Source organism: Oncorhynchus kisutch, linkage group LG19, assembly GCF_002021735.2.
Source record: "Oncorhynchus kisutch isolate 150728-3 linkage group LG19, Okis_V2, whole genome shotgun sequence".
Taxonomy (NCBI): domain Eukaryota; kingdom Metazoa; phylum Chordata; class Actinopteri; order Salmoniformes; family Salmonidae; genus Oncorhynchus; species Oncorhynchus kisutch.
The window spans coordinates 31007966-31033000 of NC_034192.2; the positions used below are offsets into that span (position 1 = coordinate 31007966).

The following is a 25035-nucleotide window of genomic DNA, read 5'->3' on the forward strand; positions in this document are numbered from 1 at the left end:
AGGGATCTGCAGCTCACCGGGGGTGCCAGAGGAGAAGTCTGGTGCTCTGCAGGATGTTTCAAGGATGGGGTCCAACAACGCAGCAAGAGAGGCAATCTGTGAGTGGGAGATCTTCATCTCCTACTTCTTCGAAGAGGGTGCTGTTCCCTGGCAACACCATAGACTACACTATGCACAACCAAAGGCTCTTTTAAGAGCCATTCACATTGCAATAAGAGTATTCTTCCATTTACTTAGCTATGTCAACTGCAGTTACTCAATTCCCAGTTTCTCTCCCATTGATTTCTACTTCACAAGTGAGGGTGCAGTTAGGGTGTGACATCTGTACAAAAACAAAAAATACTATTTTAAGTCACCCATATTGAAAACATTTAGAACAATTAGACACCATATAACCCACATCTCCAGACTCATGTATCAATCTGATTGATGGATTGTGTTGTGCAGTAAGCAGACACAGGTGTATAACTGTGGCTCCTTCCACCTTGAAAGAATAGGCAAGAGGGCCAACCATGGAGAATCGTAAAACACTTCATAATTTCTATAACTAAGCTATATTGTTTGTCCTCATGTGTCCGTTCATGTTTTTCATCATAAAGTACTCTGCAGTCACTTAGTGTGGACACCAGGTGAGGCCACACACACAGATTCCTCTTGAACCACCTTATTTTCTCAATAAATGTCTCCTTCACCTTTAGGTTATATCAGCTGTGTCGGTGAACCCCTCCCGCATTTGAACTGGCTATGTATAGGGCACAACATGATCACAGGTGAGAGGTCACTTGGTCAGGTCAACAGGAATTATTATTAAAGCAATGCTTTACATTGAAATAGAGATGCAGTAGACCCAGAGTTAATGATCCAAGGTCAGTTTTGCATTTCACCTCCTGATGACTGACAGTGTTAGAATAAAAAAAGAAAACAAGGCTTAAACATGCAATCTTTCACTCTCCATCTGTCTCTCATCTGCAGGTATGTTTTGATGTGAGAGAAGATGCCAACCCCCAGTGCCATCATCGCCACCTAGAAGACACCACTAGAGAATGCACTGCACAATAAGCAAGAAAATAGTTAGCCAGCTATGTTATTTCATCTATCTAAAAAAAGGCAAGCTTACAAAATTGTACATTCACGTTGCAGTAAATGTTTCAGCTAGCTATATTCTTTACATCCACTATTTCATAAGACAACTGGTTTGCTGGTTGTTTCAGGAGTCCCTAAAACATTAAACAACCAGAATTACAATGTCATACTCATGTCACAACACCCATAAAGCTAGCCAACTATCTGGCTAATGTTAGCTAGTCAGCTAGCATGCACATTTAAAAAATATATTTGACCTTTATTTAACTAGGCAAGTCAGTTAATTAAGAACAAATTCTTATTTTCAATGACGGCCTAGGAACAGTGGGTTAACTGCCTTGTTCAGGGGCAGAACCCCAGAGTTGTACCTTGTCTGCTCGGGGATTCAATCTTCCAACCTTTCGGTTACTAATCAGAATCTCTAACCACTAGGCTACGCTGCCACCCCAAAAATCACAATTTCTGTAAATTAATTTTATGATTAAAAAAATATGCATAATCGTTTATCTCTACATTAACTGACATATTCCTCTCAACTGTAAATTTTTTGCATGATTCGTTATGACTTCATCATCACTCACATTTGCTTCCGCCCTGGTATTTTTGTCAGCCATCTTCGCTGACGAAAGTCTCCAGCCTCCAAGAGGCTTGGGGGAGGAGAAGATGGAACTAATTGAGTTACAAAATAAACTGGATAATATATATAAATTAAAAGCAGAAGGAGCCTTTATTAGATCTAGGAAAAATGGATTGAGGAGGGAGAACAGAATTCATCCTATTTCTTTAGACTTGAGAAATTTCACTCTAAAAATAACACTATCCATAAGTTAAACATTGATGGTGTTATTACAGATGACCAAAAATTAATCGCTAAATACTGCAGCAATTTTTACAGAAAATTGTATAGCTCTACGTACTGTCAGGAATCCACAGATATGTTTTTTTAACTCACTGAATAATGTTCACTCTATCAGTGATATAGAATCTAAACAGTGTGATGAACCCATCAAAGTTGAAGAGATTATAGAGTCTATCAAACATCTAAAGAACAATAAATCACCAGGTGTTGATGGAATTACATCAGAATTTTACTAATTATTTTCTGAACAAGTAGCTCCCTTCCTATTTGAAGTCTTTTTAGAGAGTATTAAAAACAATGTTCTCCCTCCTACAATGAGTCAGGGGTTAATAACACTGATACCTAAACCTAAAAAATAAGTGCTGCTCATCGATAACTGGCGTCCAATTTGTCTTCTTAATAATGACTATAAGATATTAGCCTCACTACTTGCAAAAATAATTAAAGAAGTCCTGGATGCAATCATTGATGAAACACAGTCTGGCTTCATGAGGAACAGACATATTTCTAACAATGTCAGACTAGTATTAGACGTACTTGACTACTCAGACCTAATAACTGAGGATAGCTTCATATTATTTTTAGATTTTTATAAAGCATTTGACACAGTAGAGCATCAGTTTCTCTTCCACTCCCTTGAGAGACTTGGCTTTGGGGATTTTTTCTGTAAGGCTATTAAGACTCTCTATGCAAATGGTAACAGCTCTATCAAATTGAAATATGGCACCTCACCTAGATTTGAGTTAAAGAGAGGAATTAGGAAAGGTTGTCCTATCTCTCCGTACCTTTTTTATTAATCACCCAACTTCTTGCAAATTCTTTAAATAATAGTCCTGTACAAGGTATTTCCATAGCTGGTAAAGAAATTATTATAAGCCAGCTGGCTGACGATACAACACTTTTTCTGAAAGACGCTAACCAAATTCCCATATCGATCAATGTGATACAACCCTTTTCCAAAGCGTCTGGTCTATATGTTAACATTAATAAATGTGAACTCATAGCTGTCAAAGATTGTGTGGCACCTTCATATTATGGTATTCCAGTAAAAGAAGAACTTACATATTTAGGCATAACCATTACAAAGGATCAGAAGTCTAGAGGCTTACTAAATTTTAACCCTCTTATTAAAAACCCCCAGAAGAAACTAAATCAATGGCTACAGAGGGACTTATCTTTAAAAGGTAGAGTCCTAATAACCAAGACTGAAGGTATCTCTAGACTAACATATGGTGCTCTATCTTTATATCTTGACCGTAAAATAAGCAAGGAGATAGACCAGATGCTTTTCAACTTTCTTTGGAGAAACCGTACCCATTACATTAGGAAAACTGCTGTAATGAACACTTATGAGAATGGTGGACTGAATTTTCTGGACTTTACTACTTTAAATAATAATTTTAAGATCAATTGGATAAAACAATTCCTAAGTAGACCCACTTCTATCTGGAATTTTATTCCTCATCATGTCTTCTCTACTTTTGGTGGCCTTAACTTCATGTTGTTTTGCAATTATAATATTGACAAAGTTCCAGTGAAACTTTCTGCTTTTCATCGGCAGGTTTTCTTGTCATGGTCCTTAATTTATAAACACAATTTTTCTCCACACAGATATTATATATGGAATAATCGGGATATATTGTATAAAAATACCTCTCTGTTTTTAGAATATTGGTTTCCAAAATAATATCCTATTGGTGAGCCAACTGGTAAATGCAGAGGGTCTTTTACTCAGTTATAAAGAATTCTTATCACTTTACAAGGTCCCTGTAACACCTAAAGATTTTGCAATTGTTTTAGATGCCATTCCCTCAGGTGTTGCTATCTTATTCAGGAACATGTCAAGACCTGACCCTCAGAGCCTACCTTCTGTTGACCCTGTTGACTCATCAGTAGGAAAGATTTGTTTCTCTTTTGGTCCATTCAACAACAGAGCGATACCTTATGTCATGCCTTATTGGAATGGATTTATTGATAATATCTGTTGGAAAAAAGTTTGGATGTTGCCACACACATACCTACTTGTTAACAAAATTAAGGAAGTTTCCTTTAAAATTATTCATAAATATTATCCTGCCAACCACTATATGAAAACATCAACTCAAATTGCTCCTTTTGTAATGACCACCCAGAAACAGTTGTGCATCTTTTTTGGCATTGTATGCATGTAAGAAAACTGTGGCAAGGCATCAGTAGGTTTATAATTGAACACATTTATGAAGATTTTACACTATTGTGGAGAGATGTACTGTTTGGATTCTTTACATACAATAGAAATAAGCGGAATCATTTTTATGTAATTAATTTCATTATTCTTTTGGCCAAATTTCATATACACAAATGTAAATTTACAAACTGAAAACCACATTTTCGTACCCTACAAAAAGAAATTGAACTGTATTTTAAGAAGGTTATTTGCTAAAAGTTGGAAAAGCTTATTTTTCACCGCCTCACGCCATGTTAGCACCGCCCCGGGTAGCCTAGTGGTTAGAGCGTTGGACTAGTACCCCCGAGCTGACAAAGTTCAAATCGTCCAGTTGGTGGGGCAATACACATTTTTTGGTGTAGTCCGCCATAGAACTCACAGAAGAAGGAGCTTTCCTGAAGCTAGACCATGCCACGCCTGTCCGATAGGTGGAAATACTCACATTGTGTAATAACATTAATGTATCCAATTTTCCGGCAAAGAAGATTATGTCAACAGTCTTGTCTGAAAATATCAAATGCTAGCTCATATGGTTTATTAACGTTGCTATTTAGCTAATTGAACGGATAACTTAGTCGATAGATGAAATGTGGAGGTTGAACGCAGTCCGCCACAAGGCTGGACGTCAGGGCAGCGACTTGGAGGAGTTCAAGTTCAAGAGACGAGAACATGAAAAAGGTGAGCTAGCTGAATGTTGGCTAACGTTTTCCAACTAACGTTAACGTTACCTTGCCAGCTGTGATTAGACTTGACAAGCTACGCTGTCAATAGATTCCCTCTATAACATTGCTGTATCTTATTGTGAAATGAATATAACACGTTAGAAACACTAGTTCTTCTTAAACTGATTTCATATTTGTTCAAAGTACCCGGAGCCGTACAAATCGTGCATGGTGGTTTAATCTCCTGGCCTCCCAGTACTGATGTTACGTGCGTGGGCTGCGTGTTAACGTATTCCCATGACAAACTACCCGCTCCATTGTAGTTATTAAATATATCACACTACAGTACAATATGCCACATAAGCACCGTGCAGTTACTGTTGTCATTGCTCTATGTTGATTTGCTGGGTCTCTCACTGTAGAGTTGAGACGGGCCCGGAAGGACAGCCAGCTGGTCAGCAAGAGACTCCTGCTGAATGATGACGAGGAGGAGGATGGCACCATGGACACACTGGCCAGCGATCAGGTATTGGGCCCTTGTATAACAACCACTGTCAGAGATGAAGATTCTAGTCAGCAACCCAGCAGAGAAGCACATCAACTGTTAATTGAGTATAACAGAAGTTATTTTCTGGTTTTCTTTCTCTATCTAGGTGGTAGAGTTGTTCAACATGGTTCGCCATGGCAGGGACTTGGTGAAGAAAGAAGCTGACCTAAGAGCGCTGAGGAAAGCCCTCCGCAGCCCCTCAGCCCACCTCATCCTTATCAAGTATGAAGGTCTTGTTCTCTGTCTCTCTCTTTGTGTGTGTACATTTCTTCACATTGTATTGTGTTACAAAGTGGGATTAAAATGTATTTAACACGTTTTTTGGGTCAACGACCTACACAAAATACTATATATTACTATATATTTTTAAAACCTCTACAGGATTGGTGGGTCCCCCTCAGGACAGCTGAACTAATGTAGGCTAATGCGATTAGCATAAGGTTGTAAGTAACAAGAAAATTTCCCAGGACATAGACATATCTGATATTGGCAGAAAGCTTAAATTCTTGTTAATCTAACTGAACTGTCCAATTTACAGTAGCTATTACAGTGAAAGAATACCATGCTATTGTTTGAGGAGTGTGCACAATTTTGAACATGAAAAGTTATTAAAAAACCAATTAGGCACATTTGGGCAGTCTTGATAGAATATGTTGAATATGAAAAAAAAGGATCCTATCCTTAAGAGGTTTTAAAGATGAATTAAAATACAATAACTATATGGCTGCCAACTCTCATGCATTGGCCTTGAGACACGCATTTGACCCTCTTCTCACGGTACACCTCTTATATCTCACACATTAAAAAGTACTGCATTTATTTTTATATTTCGTCCATTGTATAGTCAGCGAGTTAACTTTTCAACTGTGCTCCAAATCGTTTTGAAATTGGAGCATCTGCAATTAAACATCACGAGCGGAACTTCATTGTCCTGTCTTGCCACAGCACTGTGAACCTGTCACATTATGTAAGGGATCAAGGTGATTGGATGCATGTTTTAAAGAAACGCCCCTCAAGATACGAGTGGAGCTGAATGGAGAGAGAGAGAATGTTCTCCGCTGATTTTACAAAACTGTAAAAAGAGTAGCGCTGTTTTATGTACGGTGTTGTCAACAAAATTAGGTTGCTTTTGCTCCCGTCCCTATTGCAGAATGCCGCCTTTTGACAGTATGTACTAAAGTCGATTTAATTCACACCTGCATTAGTCCCCCTCGTTTGGTGATTGGCATTTAGGCTGTCACAACGAAAAGGCAGCAGACAGACCTACCGTACGTTTTAGCAGGGACATTTGGTGACCTGATTTGTAACTATGACAATAATTTTGTCAATCAGATTGTGAACCCAAAAATGTATGTTTGATTCTAGAGGCGGGACAATAAATAGAAACATAATTTTGTTAGGGTGTAGGGGCAGATTTGTCATCTTGTCTTCAGGAGATTATTAGGGTAATTACTGTGCTTGTCAGATAGAACACTACTGTTATTCCCCACGCTTTGTTTATTAATCCACTTCTTACCAATTTGGCCAGTGTAATCACATTTTAAATCTCATATGCCTATCTTTGTCTTTTGAAAAAACAATTATGAGGCTATGTATTTTTGCAGCCATTCATGGACAGTTTTGAATAAGTCATACAAATAAGCATTGGATATTAAATGCTCCAGGAATCTTTAAATAATTAGACATTTAGTATTGTGCACATGCTAGGCAACTCAAAACGTGTCATATTTTGTCTCTGTAGAGTAAGATGATGACAAGGATCTTCAACTAGTAGGTATAAACCACCTGAATATTGATATTCATTTTATTTTCTTGAAGGTTTGGTGATGTTGAGAAATGAAGTGTTATAAGAAGAACATTTTCAAACACCCAGCAGTTGGGAAACATAAATCAGGGGTGGCCAACCCTCCTGGAGAGCAAGCAGTATTTTCTTCCCGCCCTATCTTAAAGAGAGAGTTCACCCAAATTATAAAATACTAAATGTTTCTGTCCTTACCTTGAAAGCAGTCTACAGTATGGACAAGGAGACTGCAATCTATGATTTGGTTAACCACTGCCATCAACCATTACTATGTTCTGTGCAGAGCCTTGGTGTAGTGGTAACACTGAGAACAGGGATCAATCCCTGCTTCCAACCTTCCCACTGCCTCTAGCATTTGCTTGTCTCCCTATCGAATTGAATTAGTCTGAATATTTTTTTAAACATTACATTTCAAAGTCGTCCAACTTTGTGAGTGTTCATTTAATGTTCAAAGCATCCTGAATACACCTGACCTGTGTTTTTTATGAATAAAAAAAATCCACCGTGGTCATAGGCCTAAGCCGTGTCAAAAAACTGTATGTCGAATTGCAGGAAATTTGCTTTAAAACAGTACAAATGTTCCCCCTCTAGTGGTTGTGCTAGGGTGCAATGAAATTCACATAGCAAATCTCCAAGCTTTCTTCAAAAGTTGGCAGCCCTGTAACTAAAATATAGTTGTTGCATAAGTATTCAGCTCCCTGGATCAATACATATTGGAAACACCTTTGGCATCGGTTATACCGAAGAGTCTTCACGGGTAAGTCTATAAGTGCTTTGCACACCTGGATTGTGCAATATTTGTCCATTATTCTTTTCAAAATTCTTCAAGCTCTGTCAAGATTTTGGGGGATCATGGCTAGACAGCAATATTCAAGTCTTACCATACATTTTCAAGCAAAACTGTAACTTGACCCTGCCACTCAGGGTCATTCACTGTCTTCTTGGTAAACAACTCCAGTTGTAAATTATTGTCCTGCTGAAAGGTGAATTCCTCTCCCAGTCGCTGGTGTAAAGCGGACTGTAGCAGGTTTTCCTCTAGGATTTTATCTGTGCTTAGCTCCATCCCGGTTTCTTTTTATCCTGAAACATTTTTGTCCATGCCAAGCATACCCATACTATGATGCAGCCACCACCATGCTTGAAAATAAGGAGGCAGTTACTCAGTGATGTGTTGTGTTGGAGTTGCCCCAATCCTCAGTTTTCTCCCATCACAGCCATTGAATTTTTTAAAATAACTAATGGCCTCGTGGTAACATCCCCGAGCAGTTTAATTCCTGTCCTGCAGCCCGGTTCAGAAGGAAGTCTGCATCTTTGATGTGTCTAGGTGGTTTAATCCATCATTCACATAATTATTAACTTGGACACACTTAAAGAGATATTCAACGTCTGATTTGTTTGTTACCCATCTACCGATCACTGCCCTTCTTTATGAGGCTTTCCAAATACTCTCTGGTCTTTGTAGTTGAATCTGTGCTTGAAATTCAATACTTAACTGAGGGACCTTATAGATGTTGAATGTACGGGGGGGAAAGAGGAAGTGTTAGTCATTCAAAAATCATGTCAACCTCCAATATTTCACACAGATTGAGTCCATGTAATTTATTATGTGATTTGTTAAGCCACATTCCACCCCTGAACCAATTTAGGCTTGCCTAAACAAAGGGGCTGAATACTTTTGCAACAACTATATTTTAATTATACATTTTTTTTATTTTATCTTAAAATATATATACTTTTTCTTCCGATTTGACATTACAGAGTATTTTGTGTAGATTGTTTAACAAAACAATGACAATTAAATTCATTTTAATCCCACCAACACAATAAAAAGTGAAGTAATCTAATATTTATTTTATAAGGGACTGTATATACGTGTATATATCAGTATGGGCCTTTCATTTCTCGTCTCTGTCCTTTCCATATGTGCTCAGGCAGCCGAACAGTATTGCGATCCTGGTGACTAACCTCTGTGGCCCCAACCCTCAGTGTCGTCTGGAGGCTGCCCGCTGTCTCCACGAGCTGTCCCACTCCCCCCACAGCGAGGTGGACTCGTTGAGGCTCCGACAGGCCACACCCTACCTGATCACCTTCCTCTCTGGACAGAGCCCCAAGTTCACTGTCAGTCCCACAGCTCATACACACTACCTGCCTTATCAAACAGCCTAGTGAAGTATTACAGTATGTTTTTTTTTCTCACTTTTATATGTGTTGTGTTTCTTTACAGGAGCTGTGTCTCTACACCCTGGGTAACATGTGTCCAGACAGCGAGAATGTAAGAGATATGCTTCTAGCTCAGGGCATCATACCTGCTTTGAACAACTGCATCCAGGTCAGCTACAAACCTCTGTACTGTCTGTCAATCGACCAACCTGCCATTGTCTCCTTTATAACACACTCTAATCTGTTTGTGTGTGTAGATCCACAGGACTAACCTGGCAGTGGTTGAAGCAGTAGGGTTCACCCTCTCCCAGCTCATCTCAGCGAACTACGTCACAGGGACAATCATCCCGTAAATTAACATCATGGTTGTAGCTAAACTGAGAGAGAATATTTATACTGTACTATGGAAACTTCATCAGACACCATTCAGAGATGCCGTTGAGAGATCCCGTTTGTAGTCAGGGCTATGCTCTCCTGTCTGTTTGTCTGTAGGGCAGTCTTGGCGTCTGGTTTGATCCCTCGCCTCCTCTCAGTGTTGACCCCTGACTCTCAGTTTGGCCTGGGACCAGTCATTGAGTGTGCCTGGTGCCTGCACTACCTGGCCTGCAGGTCAGACACTTCACCTTAGAATCAAGGTTAATCCCAAATGCCACCCTATTCCCTGTATAGTGCACTACTTTTGACCAGAGCCCTATGGTCCTGGTCAAAAGTAGTGCACTTTGTAGGGAATTTGGGATGCACACTATGTCACCCAGGAGGACCAGCTACTGTGTCTGTTTGTTGTTGCCATGGATATGGTGCTGTTATACTGGATACAATGTGGTGGCACTGTGTGATTCTTTTGTCTGTTTTTTGCTCTCTTGTCTAAAGCAACGTGGACAATGGGGCACTGGTGGCCCAAGGTACTCTTCTACATTGCACTTCCCTCTTGGTGACACTTGGTGTTGCTGTTGCTAAAGGAAGTATAGAGGAGGGAATTGAGCTGGTGAGTAGTTGCTGAATCCAAACTCTTTTTTGAAGTTACTCCTCCAAACAAAGTACATGTGTTGTATAACTCTGTGTCTGATAGACACCAACTGTACCAGAACGCAAGGTAGCAATTTGATGAGATGAATAGCAATGTAGATAACCTAGGCTCCTGTCATAATCTACATCCCGCCTTCCTTTCTCGCTCTCTCCTCTCCAGTTGATCTGGCCCCTGCTGCGCTGTGTGGGGAACCTGCTGTTATCTGGGCCCCTGGGGGCCCTCCAGCCCCAGCTAAACGATAGCCGTCTCCTGGCTGCGCTGTGTGCTTTTCCTCAGGCCTTCCTCCAGACCCACCCAGCCCTGGCCAGAGAGAGCATCTGGGTCCTCAACAACCTCACAGGTGAGAGAGGGAGAGAGGGAATTGACTCGTACATCTGTTTTGTGTTCTAAATCTGTATAGATAACTGCTTGTCATATAAAGTGATCATATTTTCAGCAGCGGTATTTCATCTCTCCCTTCACACTCCGGAGCTCGGCCATATTGAATGCCTGTGTTATACACATATCATAAATGTCAACTAATTCAAACATGATTTAAGTAAGTCCTTTGACGGAACACATTTGTCATTTGACCTGGCCAGGGAAAGTTGCCGCATTACTGTAACTGGTCACGTAGTCAGGGCAGTAGCGGTGTGTGGTGGGTAAAATCACTGGGGATGCAAGCCAGAAGAAATAAATAAAGCCATATTACAACCTATGTGTTGTGATAATTGCATTATTTGCTCTATAAGCTGTTAGTTCATATTCCTTGGAATTGTGCTGAGACAATAAGACGACACAGTGGCAGAATAAATTCCAAAAAGATTTCACAGACATTTTAGTCCAATCAACATATAGATAAATGTCATGTGGCGGTCCATGGCACTGATTTCTCTCTCTGCGTAAGTAGAAAAAACATGTTGACTCGCCTTACTTGTAGAGAAACGCCAATGCTATCCTCCTCTCTTTCATGTTGCTGAAACAGTCTATGATATTGTCATACAGTACAAACTGTTAGTTGTTGTCTTAGGCTACCTGGCTAAAATGCTTGCTCGCTAGCCTAACTTCATTTTATGGGCAACAATTAGACAGCTAGTTAACATAAGCCTACTACATCTGGGTACATTTGTATTCGGGAAGTATTCAGACCCCTTGACGTAATTAATTTTTTTATTCTAAAGTTGATTTAAATAGTTTTTTCTCCCTCATCAATTGACACACAATACCCCATAATGTTTTTTAGAAATGTTTGAAAATGTAAAAAAAATTCAAATAAACTGAAATCAAAGTATTCAGACTTTTTACTCAGTACTTTTGTTGAAGGACCTTTGGCAGCAATTACAGCCTCGAGTCGTCTTGGGTATTAAACTTACAAGCTTGGCTCGCCTGTATTTGGGGAGTTCTTCCCATTCTTCCCTGTAGATCTTCTCAAGCCCTTCTGGTTGAATGGGGAGCGTCGCTGCACAGCTATTTTCAGGTCTCTCCAGAGATTTTAGATCGGGCTCTGGCTGGGCCACTCAAAGACATTCAGAAACTTGTCCAGAATCCACTCCTGCGTTGTCCTGGCTGTGTGCTTAGGGTTGTTGTCCTGTTGGAAGGTGAACCTTCGCCCCAGTCTGAGGTCCTGAGCAGGTTTTCATCTGTACTTTGCTCCGTTCATCTTTCCCTCGATCCTGACTAGTCTCCCAGTCCCTGCTGCTGAAAAACATCCCCACAGCATGATGCTGCCACCACCATGTTTCACCGTATGGATGGTGCCATGTTTCTTCCAAAGGTAACACTTGGCATTCAGGCCAAAGAGTTCAATCTAGGTTTCATCAGACCAGAGAATCTTGTTTCTAGTGGTCTGAGAGTCCTTTAGGTGCCTTTTGGCAAACTCCAAGCGGGCTGTCGTGCCTTTTACTGAGGAGTGGCTTCCGTCTGGCCACATTTTACTATAATGGCCTGAAGGATGGAGTCCTGCAGAGATGGTTATCCTTCTGGAATGTTTTCCCATTACCACAGAGGAGCTCTGTCAGAGTGACCATCAGGTTCTTAGTCACCTCCCTGACAAAGGCCCTTGATTGCTCAGTTTGACCGGGCGGCCAGCTCTAGGAAGAGTCTTGGTGGTTCCAAACTTCTTCCATTTAAGAATGACGGAGGCCACTGTGTTCTTGGGACCATCAGTGCTGCAAAACATTTTGGGTACCCTTCCCCAGATCTGTGCTTCGACACAATCCTGTCTCTGAGCTCTACGGACAATTCCTTTGACCTCATGGTTTTAGCTCAGAAGTGCACTATCAACTGTGGGACCTTTTATATAGACAGGTGTGTGCCTTTCCAAATCATTCCCAATCAGTTGTATTTGCCACAGGTGGACTCCAATCAAGTTGTAGAAACATCTCAAGGATGATCAATGGCACAATTATGCACCTGAGCTCAATTTCAAGTCTCATAGTCAAGGGTCTGAATACTTATGTAGGGTCTGAATACTTGTTTAGCAGATAACCGGTCATGAATCTCTTTCCTCTCCCCCCCCCCCCATCAGCTGCTGCAGACTCCAGTGTGTTCTGTTCTGCTCTGTTCTATCTGAATCTGGTTCCTGCTCTGATCCAGCTCCTGCCCTTCTCCCACGGCATTAACATCATGGTCAGTGCACTGACGCTTCTGTTCATGGTAGTAACATTGTTGTCAAGCCATCACTTCCCTTGACTTACGACTTACGGTTAATACACATTTTTTTCAGTATTATTTGGCCCGTTCAACCTTGATGTGGGCAGCATTATGCTTCTCCATCCACTGTTCCAATCCACTGAGCCATACACTATAGACATCAGCAGTTTCACTTGGATCTGGGAAGGATGTGACATTTAGATTGAATTAAAAATCTTTCTCCCTCACCGCACCAGGTGCTAAGGGTTCTGGGTAACATTGCCCATCAGGGGAGAGAGTACTGTCTCCACCTGGCTCAAGCTGGCCTGCTGCCGGCTCTCTGTGCCACACTCAAGATGGCCGACACCGAGGTGGTGACCTTCAGTCTGGAGGTGCTGGGCCAGCTGATGGCCAGTGACCCACAGGTAGGGAAGGCTCCCAACACCCCCCGCCAAACTAAAGATGGCTGCCTGCCATGCAGATGTCATAGTTTGTTGTTAGCCGTAAACACTGTTTAATGTGCAGTCTTGCGTTGTTTATCTGCTGTCTAATGTATGGAGAAAGGGGCTGTAAATGTCATATCTGGCAGAAACAAACTAGCACAGGCAGCTAGACGATGACATTGATGAAACGGTGCTTCTTCTCAGCTTGCAGAGGAGTTTGTGAGGCAAAGTGGGCTCCCCATGCTGGAAGCCATCCAGTATAGCAACCAGGAGACTATCCGCCTCAGAGCAACACACCTGCTGGAACATCACCTGCCCCCACACTGCACGGTGAGGACTCTGCCCTAACACAGGCCCGGGAGTGTGTACCTGGGTATACATATACACTGAATGTAGAAAACATTAAGGACAGCTTCCTAAAATTGAAATTGCACCCCCCCCCCCTCCCTTGCCCTCAGAACAACCTCAATTCGTCAGGGCATAGACTCTACAAGGTGTTGCTGGCACATGTTGACTACAATGCTTCCCACAGTTGTGTCAGGTTGGCTGAATGTCCTTTGGGTGGTGGACCACTCTTGACACACATGGGAAACTGTTGAGCATGAAAAACCCAGTTCTTGCAGTTCTTGACACAAACCGGTACGCCTGGTACATGCTACCATACCCCGTTCAAAGGCACTTCAGTCTTTTGTCTTGCCCATTCACCCTCTGAAAGGCACGCACACAATCCATGTCTCAATTGTCTAAAGGCTTAAAATATTCCCGTCATCAACACTGATTAAAGTGGATTTAACAACTGACATAATTAAGGGATCATAACTTTCTCCTGGTCATTCAATGTCATGAAAAGAGCAGGTGTCCTTAATGATTTGTATACTCAGTGTATGTGTTTTTAGGGTACAGACATTTGTTAATGCTTTGTTTTGTTAAAGGTGGATACCTCTGCATCCCAGTGAGGAGCCTACAGAACGGGAGTGCCACAAAACCCAGACTTACAAATACTTTAAACAGGTCTACTCAGAAAACCTACTAGTACATTTCAAGTTTGTATTAAATTATGTGAAGATGCTCAAATGTAAATATGTGCTGGATATCAATAGGATGTTATTTTTTACACTGCTTTAATAAAATGCCAAATTATACCAACAGAATGTGATGTCTTTGGAGCCTCTTGTTTTCGTTTGATTACTACAGCAGGTGTGCGTGCGTGTGTGCGTGTGAGTGACTCAGTAACCTCGTCCCCAAGCTAATTGCGCATAGTGAGGAGGTGTCCGGTGAACAAGGTTAGTGACTCAGCAACAGTAAACATACACACCTGTTTGCGTCAATCATTAGGTTGATAACTGTTGATTACTTCTGATAACATTACTTTTGTCTGTATTGTGTGTTTTCAGTGTCTAAGAGCCAGGGAGGCCGGCAGGTAGAGGCTGTTTGAAGTAGTGAGACGTACTGATAGTGAGTGTCAGACTGTACCTTTCTCCGCCATCCCTATCCTACACCTCCATGGCACCTGGTACGGTAGGGGATCGTCCCTTAGTTGACACCCTGTACAGGGCTGGCAGAGGTGGAGCAGGGGTACAGCCTGGCTCCTTAGACCGCTGCCAATCAACGCCTGTCCTGGACTCCCGCAATCTCCTCCGTCTGTTTACATTGGCAAGCTTCAGACAGATTGGCTGACTTAAAGGGCAACAACAACCAGGGTTGGGCTGTTATGGCGACGTATTATCGCCACACCGGCAGTCGCGAGTCATGACCGCAGTCAAATTCCACATCACCGCTGAGTCATGGTAACTAGTCTTCTCCAAAACTGCGCTCTGATGCTGCTGGTCATTAATAGCCTACCAAACTTCCTAACAGCCAGTCGCTAATGGCCTGGTAGTCAGTGCTCTGTTTTTCCTTCGAATCACGCTGACATAAATGCAATCGAAAATTGAATTAAGTATTTGAGAGCCCTGGCAATTAAAGTTTGAGTGGGGATAGGGTCACCTGTTGGGCAGCGAGAGCCACGTCCTCATAGCTGGTTGATGCATGGGATGAAATGTGTTCCTATGAGCCCATGTTGCACAACATTTCTATAGGCTATTCTATGCAATTGTGTGAGATTGGAGGATCCCATCAGCTTTCTATAGGCTAGTCCTACTATTATTATTTCCTCACTTTTCATATATTAAGCACATTGCTTCGCTTTACTACTGGAGTAGCCCACCTAGCTGTCATGAAAATGAACAGCGGGAAAAGCGTCCTCCATTCGCTATTCAAGGGCATATAGATGATGTTTTTTTTTCTTTTTCTGTTCCGACAGGTACGTGATAGTGGTCCATTCTAAATCAAAACTCATTTCACACATATTATTTAGTATATGCAAAAACAAGATTAAATTGAGAATAGTCTGATGGGTGAGAATATTATTCATTGTGAATGATGCCCAGCGTGAGCAGTCTAAGGCAAGAAACGGCATCATGTAGCCGAGCCCATAGGCCTATATGTCTTGATAAGGTTTGTATATCACAACTAAAGTGGCCAAATAACTCCAAGGGCAGCCTATAGGCCTAGAACCCCTGAGACAGGGTTGGAAAGCCCATCCCAGCCTACAGAGTCTAGTGAAATGTGTTCTTACAAGCCCAATCATTGTTCCAATCGCTCTATGGATTACATGTTTTTTTCCAGACAGTATTCATAACCTTTGACTTATTCCACATTTTGTTGTGTTACAGCCTGAATTCAAAATAGATTAAATATATTTTTTTCCCTCACCCATCTACACACAATACCCTATAATGGCAAAGTGAAAACATGAAAAATGAAATATCTAATTTACATAAGTATTCACACCCCTGAATCAATACATGTTGGAATCACATTTGGCTGTAATTACAGCTGTGAGTCTTTCTGGGTAAGTCTCTAAGAGCTTTGAACACCTGGATTGTACAATATTTGCACATTATTCCTTTTAATATTCTTCAAGCTCTGTCAAGTTTGCTATTGATCATTGCTAGACAGAGATTTTCAAGCCAATTTAAGTCAAAACTGTAACTAGGCCACTCAGGAACATTCACTGTCTTCTTGGTAAGCAACTCCAGTGTATATTTGGTCTTGTGTTTTAGGTTATTGTCCTGCTGAAAGGTGAATTTGTCTCCCAGTGCCTTTTGGAAACAGACTGAACCAGGTTTTCCTCTAGGATTTTGCCTGTGCTTTGCTCTATTCCATTTATTTGTATCAACAAACAAAAAAAACTTGGCGGTACTCAGTGATGTGTTGGATTTGCCCCCAAATCATCATGCTTTGTATTTTAATTTAGTGCCTTAGTGCAAACAGGATGCACATTTTGGAATATTTTAATTCTGTACAGCAGGGGTGTCAAACTCATTCCATGGAGGGCCTAGACTAGAGTGCTGGTTTTCGGTTTTGCCTTTCAATTAAGCCCTAGACAACCAGGGGAAGGGAGTTCCTTACTAGTTAGTGATCTTAATTCATCAATCAAGTATAAAGGAGGATCGAAAACCCATAGACACTCATCCCTCCGTGGAATGAGTTTGACACGTGATATACAAACGTATTTTTCACACTCGTTTACGTTAGTACTGTGGAGTAACTACAATGTTGTTGATCCATCTTCAGTTTTCTCCTATCACAGCCATTAAACTCGCTAACTGTTTTAAAGTCACCATTGACCTCATGGTGAAATCCCTGAGTGGTTTCCTTCCTCTCCGGCAACTGAGTTAGGAAGGACGCCTGTATCTTTGTAGTGACTGGGTGTATTGATACACCATCCAAAGTGTACTTAATAACTTCACCATGCTCAAAGAGATATTCAATGTCTGCTTTTTTATTGCCTATCTACCAATAGGTGTCCTCCTTTGCAAGGCATTGGAAAACCTCTCTTGTCTTTGCGGTTGACTCTGTGTTTGAAATTCACTGCTCGAATGTTTGGGGTGCAGAGATGAGGTAGTCATTATAAAATCATGTTAAACACTATTATTGCACATTATCCATGCAACCTATGTGACTTGTAAAAGCACATTTTTACTCCTGAAGTTATTTAGGCATTATTTAAAAATAATAATAATATTTAACAAGTTGAGAACAAGTTCTCATTTACAATTGCGACCTGGCCAAGATAAAGCAAAGTAGTTTGACGCATACAACAACACAGAGTTACACATGGATTAAAACAAACATACAGTCAAAAAATAAGTCTATATACAATGTGAGCAAATGAGGTGAGATAAGGGAGGTGAAGCCATACAAAGGCCATGGTGGTGAAGTAAATACAATATAGCATCTAAAACACTGGAATGGTAGATTTGCAGTGGAAGAATGTGCAAGGTAGAGATAGAAATAATGGGGTGCAAAGGAGCTAAATAAATAAATACAGTAGTTGTTTGGGCAAAATTATAGATGGGCTATGTCCAGGTGCAGTAATATGTGAGCTGCTCTGACAGCTGGTGCTTAAAGCTAGTGAGGGAGATTAGTGTTTCCAGTTTGAGATTTTTGTAGTTCGTTCCAGTCATTGGCAGCAGAGAACTGGAAGGAGAGGCGGCCAAAGGAACAATTGGTTTTGGGGGTGACCAGAGAGATATACCTGCTGGAGCATGTGCTACAGGTGGGTGCTGCTATGGTGACCAGCGAGCTGAGATAAGGGGGTACTTTACCTAGCAGGGTCTTGTAGATGACCTGGAGCCAGTGGGTTTGGCGACGAGTATGAAGCGAGGGCCAGCCAATGAGAGCGTACATGTCGCAGTGGTGGGTAGTGTTTGGGGCTTTGGTGACAAAACGGATGGCACTGTGATAGACTGCATCCAAATGATTGAGTAGGGTATTGCAGGCTATGTTGTAAATGACATCGCCGAAGTTGAGGATCGGTAGGATGGTCAGTTTTACATGGGTATGTTTGGCAGCATGAGTGAAGGATGCTTTGTTGCGAAATAAGAGATTTAACTTTGGATTGGAGATGTTTGATGTGAGTCTGGAAGGAGTGTTTACAGTCTAACCAGACACCTAAGGTTTTTGTAGTTGTCCACATATTCTAAGTCAGAACCGTCCAGAGTAGTGATGTTGGACGGGCGGGCAGGTGCAGGTAGCGATCGTTTGAAGAGCATGCATTTAGTTTTACTTGTATTTAAGAGCAATTGGAGGCCACGGAAGGAGAGTTGTTTTGCATTGAAGCTTGTCTGGAGGGTTGTTAACACAGTGTCCAAAGAAGGGCCAGAAGTATACAGAATGGTGTCGTCTGCGTAGAGGTGGATCAGAGACCCACCAGCAGCAAGAGCGACATCATTGATGTATACAGAGAAGAGAGTCGGTCCAAGAATTTAACCCTGTGGCACCCCCATAGAGACTGCCAGGCGCCCGGACAACAGGCCCTCCGATTTGACACACTGAACTCTATTAGAGAAGTAGTTGGTGAACCAGGCGAGGCAATCATTTGAGAAACCAAGGCTGTCGAGTCTGCCGATGAGGATGTGGTGATTGACAGAGTCGAAAGCCTTGGCCAAGTCAATGAATACTGCTGCACAGTATTGTTTCTTATCGAAGGCGGTTATGACATTGTTTAGGACCTTGAGCGTGGCTGAGGTGCACCCATGACCAGCTCTGAAACCAGATTGCATAGCGGAGAAGGTATGGTTGGATTCGAAATAGTCGGTAATCTGTTTGTCGACTTGGCTTTTGAAGACCTTACAAAGGCAGGGTAGGATAGATATAGGTCTGTAGCAGTTTGGGTCAAGAGTGTGTCCCCCTTTGAAGAGGGGGATGACCGCAGCTGCTTTACAATCTTTGGGAATATCAGATGACACGAAAGAGAGGTTGACCAGGCTAGTAATAGGGGTTGCAACAATTTCAGCAGATACATTTTGAAAGAAAGGGTCCAGATTGTCTAGCCCGGTTGATTTGTAGGGGTCCAGATTTTGCAGCTCTTTCAGAACATCAGCTGACTGGATTTGGGAGAAGGAGAAATGGGGAAGGCTTGGGCGAGTTGCTGTGGGGGGTGCAGTGCATGGCCAGCCGTAGAAAAATGCTTGTTGAAATGTTCAATTATAGTGGATTTATCGGTGGTGACAGTTTCCTATCCTCGGTGCAGTGGGAAGCTGGGAGGTGGTGTTCTTATTCTCCATGGACTTTACAGTGTCCCAGAAATTTTTTGAGTTTGTGTTGCAGGAAGCAAATTTCTGCTTGAAAAAGCTAACCTTGGCTTTTCTAACTGCCTGTGTATATTGGTTTCTAGCTTCCCTGAAAAGTTGTATATCACGGGGGCTGTTCGATGCTAATGCAGAACACCATAGGATGTTTTTGTGTTGGTTAAGGGCAGTCAGTTCTGGAGAGAACCAGAATCTGTTCCTGGTTCTAAATTTCTTGAATGGGGCATGCTTATTTAAGATGGTGAGGAAGGCTTTTTTTTAAATAACCAGGCATCCTCTACTGACGGGATGAGATCCATATCCTTCTAGGATACCCCGGCCAGGTCGATTAGAAAGGCCTGCTCGCTGAAGTGTTTCAGGGAGCGTTTGACAGTGATGAGTGGAGGTCGTTAGACTGCTGACACATTACGGATGCAGGCAATGAGGCAGTGATTGCTGAGATCTTGGTTGAAAACAACAGAGGTGTATTTAGAGGGCAAGTTGGTTAGGATGATATCTATGAGGGTGCCCGTGTTTATGGCTTTGGGGTGGTACCTGGTAGGTTCATTGATAATTTGTGAGATTGAGGGCATCAAGCTTAGATTGTAGGATGGCTGGGGTGTTAAGCATGTTCCAGTTTAGGTCGCCTAGCAGCACGAGCTCTGAAGATAGATGGGGGGCAATCAGTTCACATATGGTGTCCAGAGCACAGCTGGGGGCAGAGGGTGGTCTATAGCAGTCGTCAACGGTGGGAGACTTGTTTTTAGAGAGGTGGATTTTTAAAAGTAGAAGTTGAATTGTTTGGGTACAGACCTGGATAGTAGAACAGAACTTTTCAGTCTATCTTTGCAGTAGATTGCAACACCGCCCCCTTTGGCCGTTCTATCTTGTCTGAAAATGTTGTAGTTAGGGATGAACATTTCAGAATTTTTGGTGGTCTTCCTAAGCCAGGATTCAGACACGGCTAGAACATGCGGGTTGGCAGAGTGAGCTAAAGCAGTGAATAAAACAAACTTTGGGAGGAGGCTTCTAATGTTAACATGCATGAAACCAAGGCTATTATGGTTACAGAAGTCATCAAAAGAGAGAGCCTGGGGAATAGGAGTGGAGCTATGCACTGCAGGGCCTGGATTCACCTCTACATCACCAGAGGAACAGAGGAGTAGGATAAGGGTACGGCTAAAAGCTATGAGAATTGGTAGTCTAGAACGTCTGGAACAGAGAGTAAAAGGAGGTTTCTGGGGGCGATAAAATAGGTATAATTCAAGGAATAATATGCAGACAAAGGTATGGTAGCATGTGAATACAGTGGAGGTAAACCTAGGTTTTGAGTGATGATGAGAGATATTGTCTCTAGAAACATAATGGAAACCAGGTGATGTCATCGCATGTGTGGATGGTGGAACTGAAAGGTTGGATAAGGTATAGTGAAATAAGCCAATAAACACTAACCAGAACAGCAATGGACAAGGCATATTGACATTAAGGAGAGGCATGCTTAGTCGAGTGATCATAAGGGTCCAGTGAGTAGTGAGGTTGGTTGGGGTCACGGCGATTCTGACAACTAGCCGGGCCATCAGTAGCAGGCTAGCATCGGATCGAGGTCTGTTTTTAACCACCTCTTGCGTTTCCGTCGGTAGATTAGTGGGATTCCGTGTGGTAGAGGGGATTAATCCAATTGGCAAAATAGATATAGTTATAGTGACCCAAGAAAAATTGTCCGATAGACCTATTCAGATAGCAGCCGATAAGACAGCTAACGATTAGCGGACCGCAGATGGGCGTTCAGGTAACGTCGTGACAGAGGGGCCAGTTGGATAACTCCCTCGGGCAGATAACGTCGGTAGTCCAGTCGTGAAGGCCCGGTGGGGCTCCGCATCGGCAGTAAAACGGGTCCGGATAGGTGATTGTAGCCCAGGAGTGGCTGATGGAACTCTTCAGCTGGCTAGCTCCGGAATAATTGATGTTTGCTCCGGGATCGACGTAAGCCAATAGTCACATGGATAGCAGCGGGCTAGCTGCGAGATCCAGGTGTAAATGTCCAGAGCTTGCGGGTTGAAATACGGGGATATGGAGAGAAAAATAGGTCCGGTATGTTCTGGTCTGAGTCGCGTTGTACAAAAATCATCAAAACAAATGGGTTGAATACTTATTGACTCAAGACCAGTGGAGGCTTCTGAGGGTGGAACAGCTCATAATGGAAACCATGTGATTGATGCATTTGATACCATTCCACTGATTCCGCTCCAGCCATTACCACAAGCCCATTCTCTCCAATTAAGGTGCCACCAACCTCTTGTGCTCAATACATTTCAGCTTTTCATTTGTAAACATTTCTATAAACTTAATTTCACTTTGACATTATGGAGTATTTTGTGTAGGCCATGAACACAATCTTAATTTAATTCATTTTAAATTCAGGCTATAACACAACAAAATGTGGAAAAAGTCAAGGGGTGTGAATTATTTTGGAAGGCGCTGTATTGCCGTAGGCTATATGTAAAGACCAGATTAAATTGAGGATAGTCTGATGGATGAGACTATTAAGTGCTTGTAAAATTGTGAATGAGAGGCTGAGGAAGTGTGTTCAGCGATCTAAGGCACTGCATCTCAGTACAAGAGGCTTCACTGCGGTCTCTGGTTCGAATCTAGGCTGCATCACATCCGGCCGTGATTGGGAGTCCCATATGGCGGCGCAATTGGTCCAGCGTCGTCCGGGTTTGCCAGGGTAGGCCATCATTGTAAATAAGAATTTGTTCCTAACTGACGTGCCTAGTTAAATCAAATTGTATTTGTCACATACACATAGTTAGCAGATGTTAATGCGAGTGTAGCGAAATGCTTGTGCTTCTAGTTCCGACAATGCAGTAATAACCAACGTGTAATCTAACCTAACAATTCCACAACTATTACCTTATATACACAAGTGTAAAGGGATAAAGAATATGTACATAACGATATATGAGTGAGGGATGGTACAGAACGGCATAGGCAAGATGCAGTAGATGGTATCGAGTACAGTATATACATACATATACAATTTCCATTATTAAAGTGGCTGGAGTTGAGTCAGTATGTTGGCAGCAGCCACTCAATGTTAGTGGTGGCTGTTTAACAGTCTCTCGGTCCTTGCTTTGATGCACCTGTACTGACCTCGCCTTCTGGATGATAGCGGGGTGAACAGGCAGTGGCTCGGGTGGTTGTTGTCCTTGATGATCTTTATGGCCTTCCTGTGACATCGGGTGGTGTAGGTGTCCTGGATGGCAGGTAGTTTGCCCCCGGTGATGCGTTGTGCAGACCTCACTACCCTCTGGAGAGCCTTACGGTTGTGGGCGGAGCAGTTGCCGTACCAGGCGGTGATACAGCCCGACAGGATGCTCTCGATTGTGCATCTGTAAAAGTATGTGAGTGCTTTTGGTGACAAGCCAAATTTCTTCTGCCTCCTGAGGTTGAAGAGGCGCTGCTGCACCTTCTGTGTGGGTGGACCAATTCAGTTTGTCCGTGATGTGTACGCCGAGGAACTTAAAACTTACTACCCTCTCCACTACTATCCCGTCGATATGGATAGGGGGGTGCTCCCTCTGCTGTTTCCTGAAGTCCACAATCATCTCCTTTGTTTTGTTGACTTGAGTGTGAGGTAATTTTCTTGACACCACACTCCGAGGGCCCTCACCTCCTCCCTATAGGCCGTCTCGTCGTTGTTGGTAATCAAGCCTACCACTAGTGTCGTCCGCAAACTTGATGATTGAGTTGGAGTCGTGCATGGCCATGCAGTCGTGGGTGAACAGGGAGTACAGAAGAGGGCTCAGAACGCACCATTATGGGGCCCCAGTGTTGAGGATCAGCGGGGTGGAGATGTTGTTACCTACCCTCACCACCTGGGGGCAGCCCGTCAGGAAGTCCAGTACCCAGTTGCACAGGGCGGGGTCGAGACCCAGGGCCTCGAGCTTGATGACGAGTTTGGAGGGTACTATGGTGTTAAATGCTGAGCTGTAGTCGATGAACAGCATTCTCACATAGGTATTCCTCTTGTCCAGATGGGTTAGGGCAGTGTGGTTGCGATTGCGTCGTCTGTGGACCTATTTGGGCGGTAAACAAATTGGAGTGGGTCTAGGGTGTCAGGTAGGGTGGAGGTGATATGGTCCTTGACTAGTCTCTCAAAGCACTTCATGATGACGGAAGTGAGTGCTACAGGGCGGTAGTCGTTTAACTCAGTTACCTTAGCTTTCTTGGGAACAGGGACAATGGTGGCCCTCTTGAAGCATGTGGGAACAGCAGACTGGGAGGAATGATTGAATATGTCCGTAAACACACCAGCCAGCTGGTCTGCGCATGCTCTGAGGACGCGGCTGGGGATGCTGTCTGGGCCTGCAGCCTTGCGAGGGTTAACACGTTTAAATGTTTTACTCACATCGACTGCAGTGAAGGAGAGTCCAAAGGTTTTGGTAGCGGGCCGTGTCAGTGGCACTGTATTGTCTTCAAAGCGGGCAAAAAAGTTATTTAGTCTGTCTGGGAGCAAGACATCCTGGTCCGCCACAGGGCTGGTTTTCTTTTTGTAATCCGTGATTGACTGTAGACCCTGCCACATACCTCTTGTGTCTGAGCCGTTGAATTGCGATTCTACTTTGTCTCTATACTGACGCTTAGCTTGTTTGATTGCCTTGCGGAGAGAATAGCTACACTGTTTGTATTTCGTCATGTTTCCGGTCACCTTGCCCTGGTTAAAAGCAGTGGTTCGCACTTTCAGTTTCGCGCGAATGCTGCCATCAATCCACGGTTTCTGGTTTGGGAATGTTTTAATCGTTGCTGTAGGTACGACATTGTCAATGCACTTTCTAATGAACTCGCTCACCGAATCAGCGTATTCGTCAATGTTGTTGTTGGACGCAATGCGGAACATATCCCAATCCACGTGATCGAAGCAGTCTTGAAGCGTGGAATCAGATTGGTCGGACCAGCGTTGAACAGACCTGAGTGCGGGAGCTTCTTGTTTTAGTCTCTGTCTGTAGGCTGGAAGCAACAAAATGGAGTCGTGGTCAGCTTTTCCGAAAGGAGGGCGGGGGAGGGCCTTATATGCGTCGAGGAAGTTAGCATAACAATGATCCAGGGTTTTACCAGCCCTGGTTGCGCAATTTAGGGAGTCTTGTCTTCAGATTAGCCTTGTTAAAATCCCCAGCTACAATGAATGCAGCCTCAGGATATGTGGTTTCCAGTTTGCATAGAGTCAAATAAAGTTTGTTCAGGGCCATCGATGTGTCTGCTTGGGGGGGAATATATACGGCTGTGATTATAATCGAAGAGAATTCCCTTGGTAGATAATGCGGTCGACATTTGGTTCAATAAAAATACATAAGGATGACTCAGAATATGCTATTTTGTTCTTCTGAAATTGGCTACATTTTCTACATATCATAATGTTTCTTCAGACCTGCCTTAAATAAATAATGGATTTATTGTGATAGTGTAGGCTATATTAAATGGTTTTATTATACTTTTAAAAAAAAATTTAAATGTTCCAAAG

The 25035-nt window shown here is 42.7% G+C and overlaps 1 protein-coding gene across 2 annotated transcripts; it reads left to right on the forward strand.

Moving 5' to 3' along the window:
* Positions 1-4594: 4594 nt before the first annotated feature.
* On the forward strand, positions 4595-14851 carry tmco6 (transmembrane and coiled-coil domains 6). 2 transcript variants are annotated; one of them, XR_004204273.1, is made up of 13 exons: positions 4595-4826; positions 5233-5336; positions 5464-5579; positions 9145-9276; positions 9383-9487; positions 9576-9667; positions 9811-10303; positions 10505-10685; positions 12852-12952; positions 13213-13380; positions 13603-13728; positions 14331-14681; positions 14793-14851. XR_004204273.1 is itself a non-coding variant. In XM_020452516.2 (13 exons), exons 1-13 carry the CDS (start codon positions 4736-4738, stop codon positions 14352-14354), a joined length of 1527 nt encoding a protein of 508 aa, XP_020308105.1. In that variant the 5' UTR covers positions 4602-4735; the 3' UTR covers positions 14355-14549. The 2 variants fall into 2 exon arrangements, 1 of the variants encoding a protein (XP_020308105.1); XM_020452516.2 differs by lacking the exon at positions 14793-14851 and having other exon boundaries at positions 4602-4826; positions 9090-9276; positions 9811-9927; positions 10189-10303; positions 14331-14549.
* The last annotated feature ends 10184 nt before the right edge of the window (positions 14852-25035 follow it).

Bases quoted from the DNA above. Each gene is read 5' to 3' on its own strand.
- tmco6 (XM_020452516.2), top strand. From the start codon at position 4,736: ATGTGGAGGTTGAACGCAGTCCGCCACAAGGCTGGACGTCAGGGCAGC. The intron at 5,580-9,089 runs GTATGAAGGTCT...ATATGTGCTCAG, and splicing joins GCCCACCTCATCCTTATCAA to GCAGCCGAACAGTATTGCGA. The intron at 10,686-12,851 runs GTGAGAGAGGGA...CCCCCCCATCAG, and splicing joins GGTCCTCAACAACCTCACAG to CTGCTGCAGACTCCAGTGTG.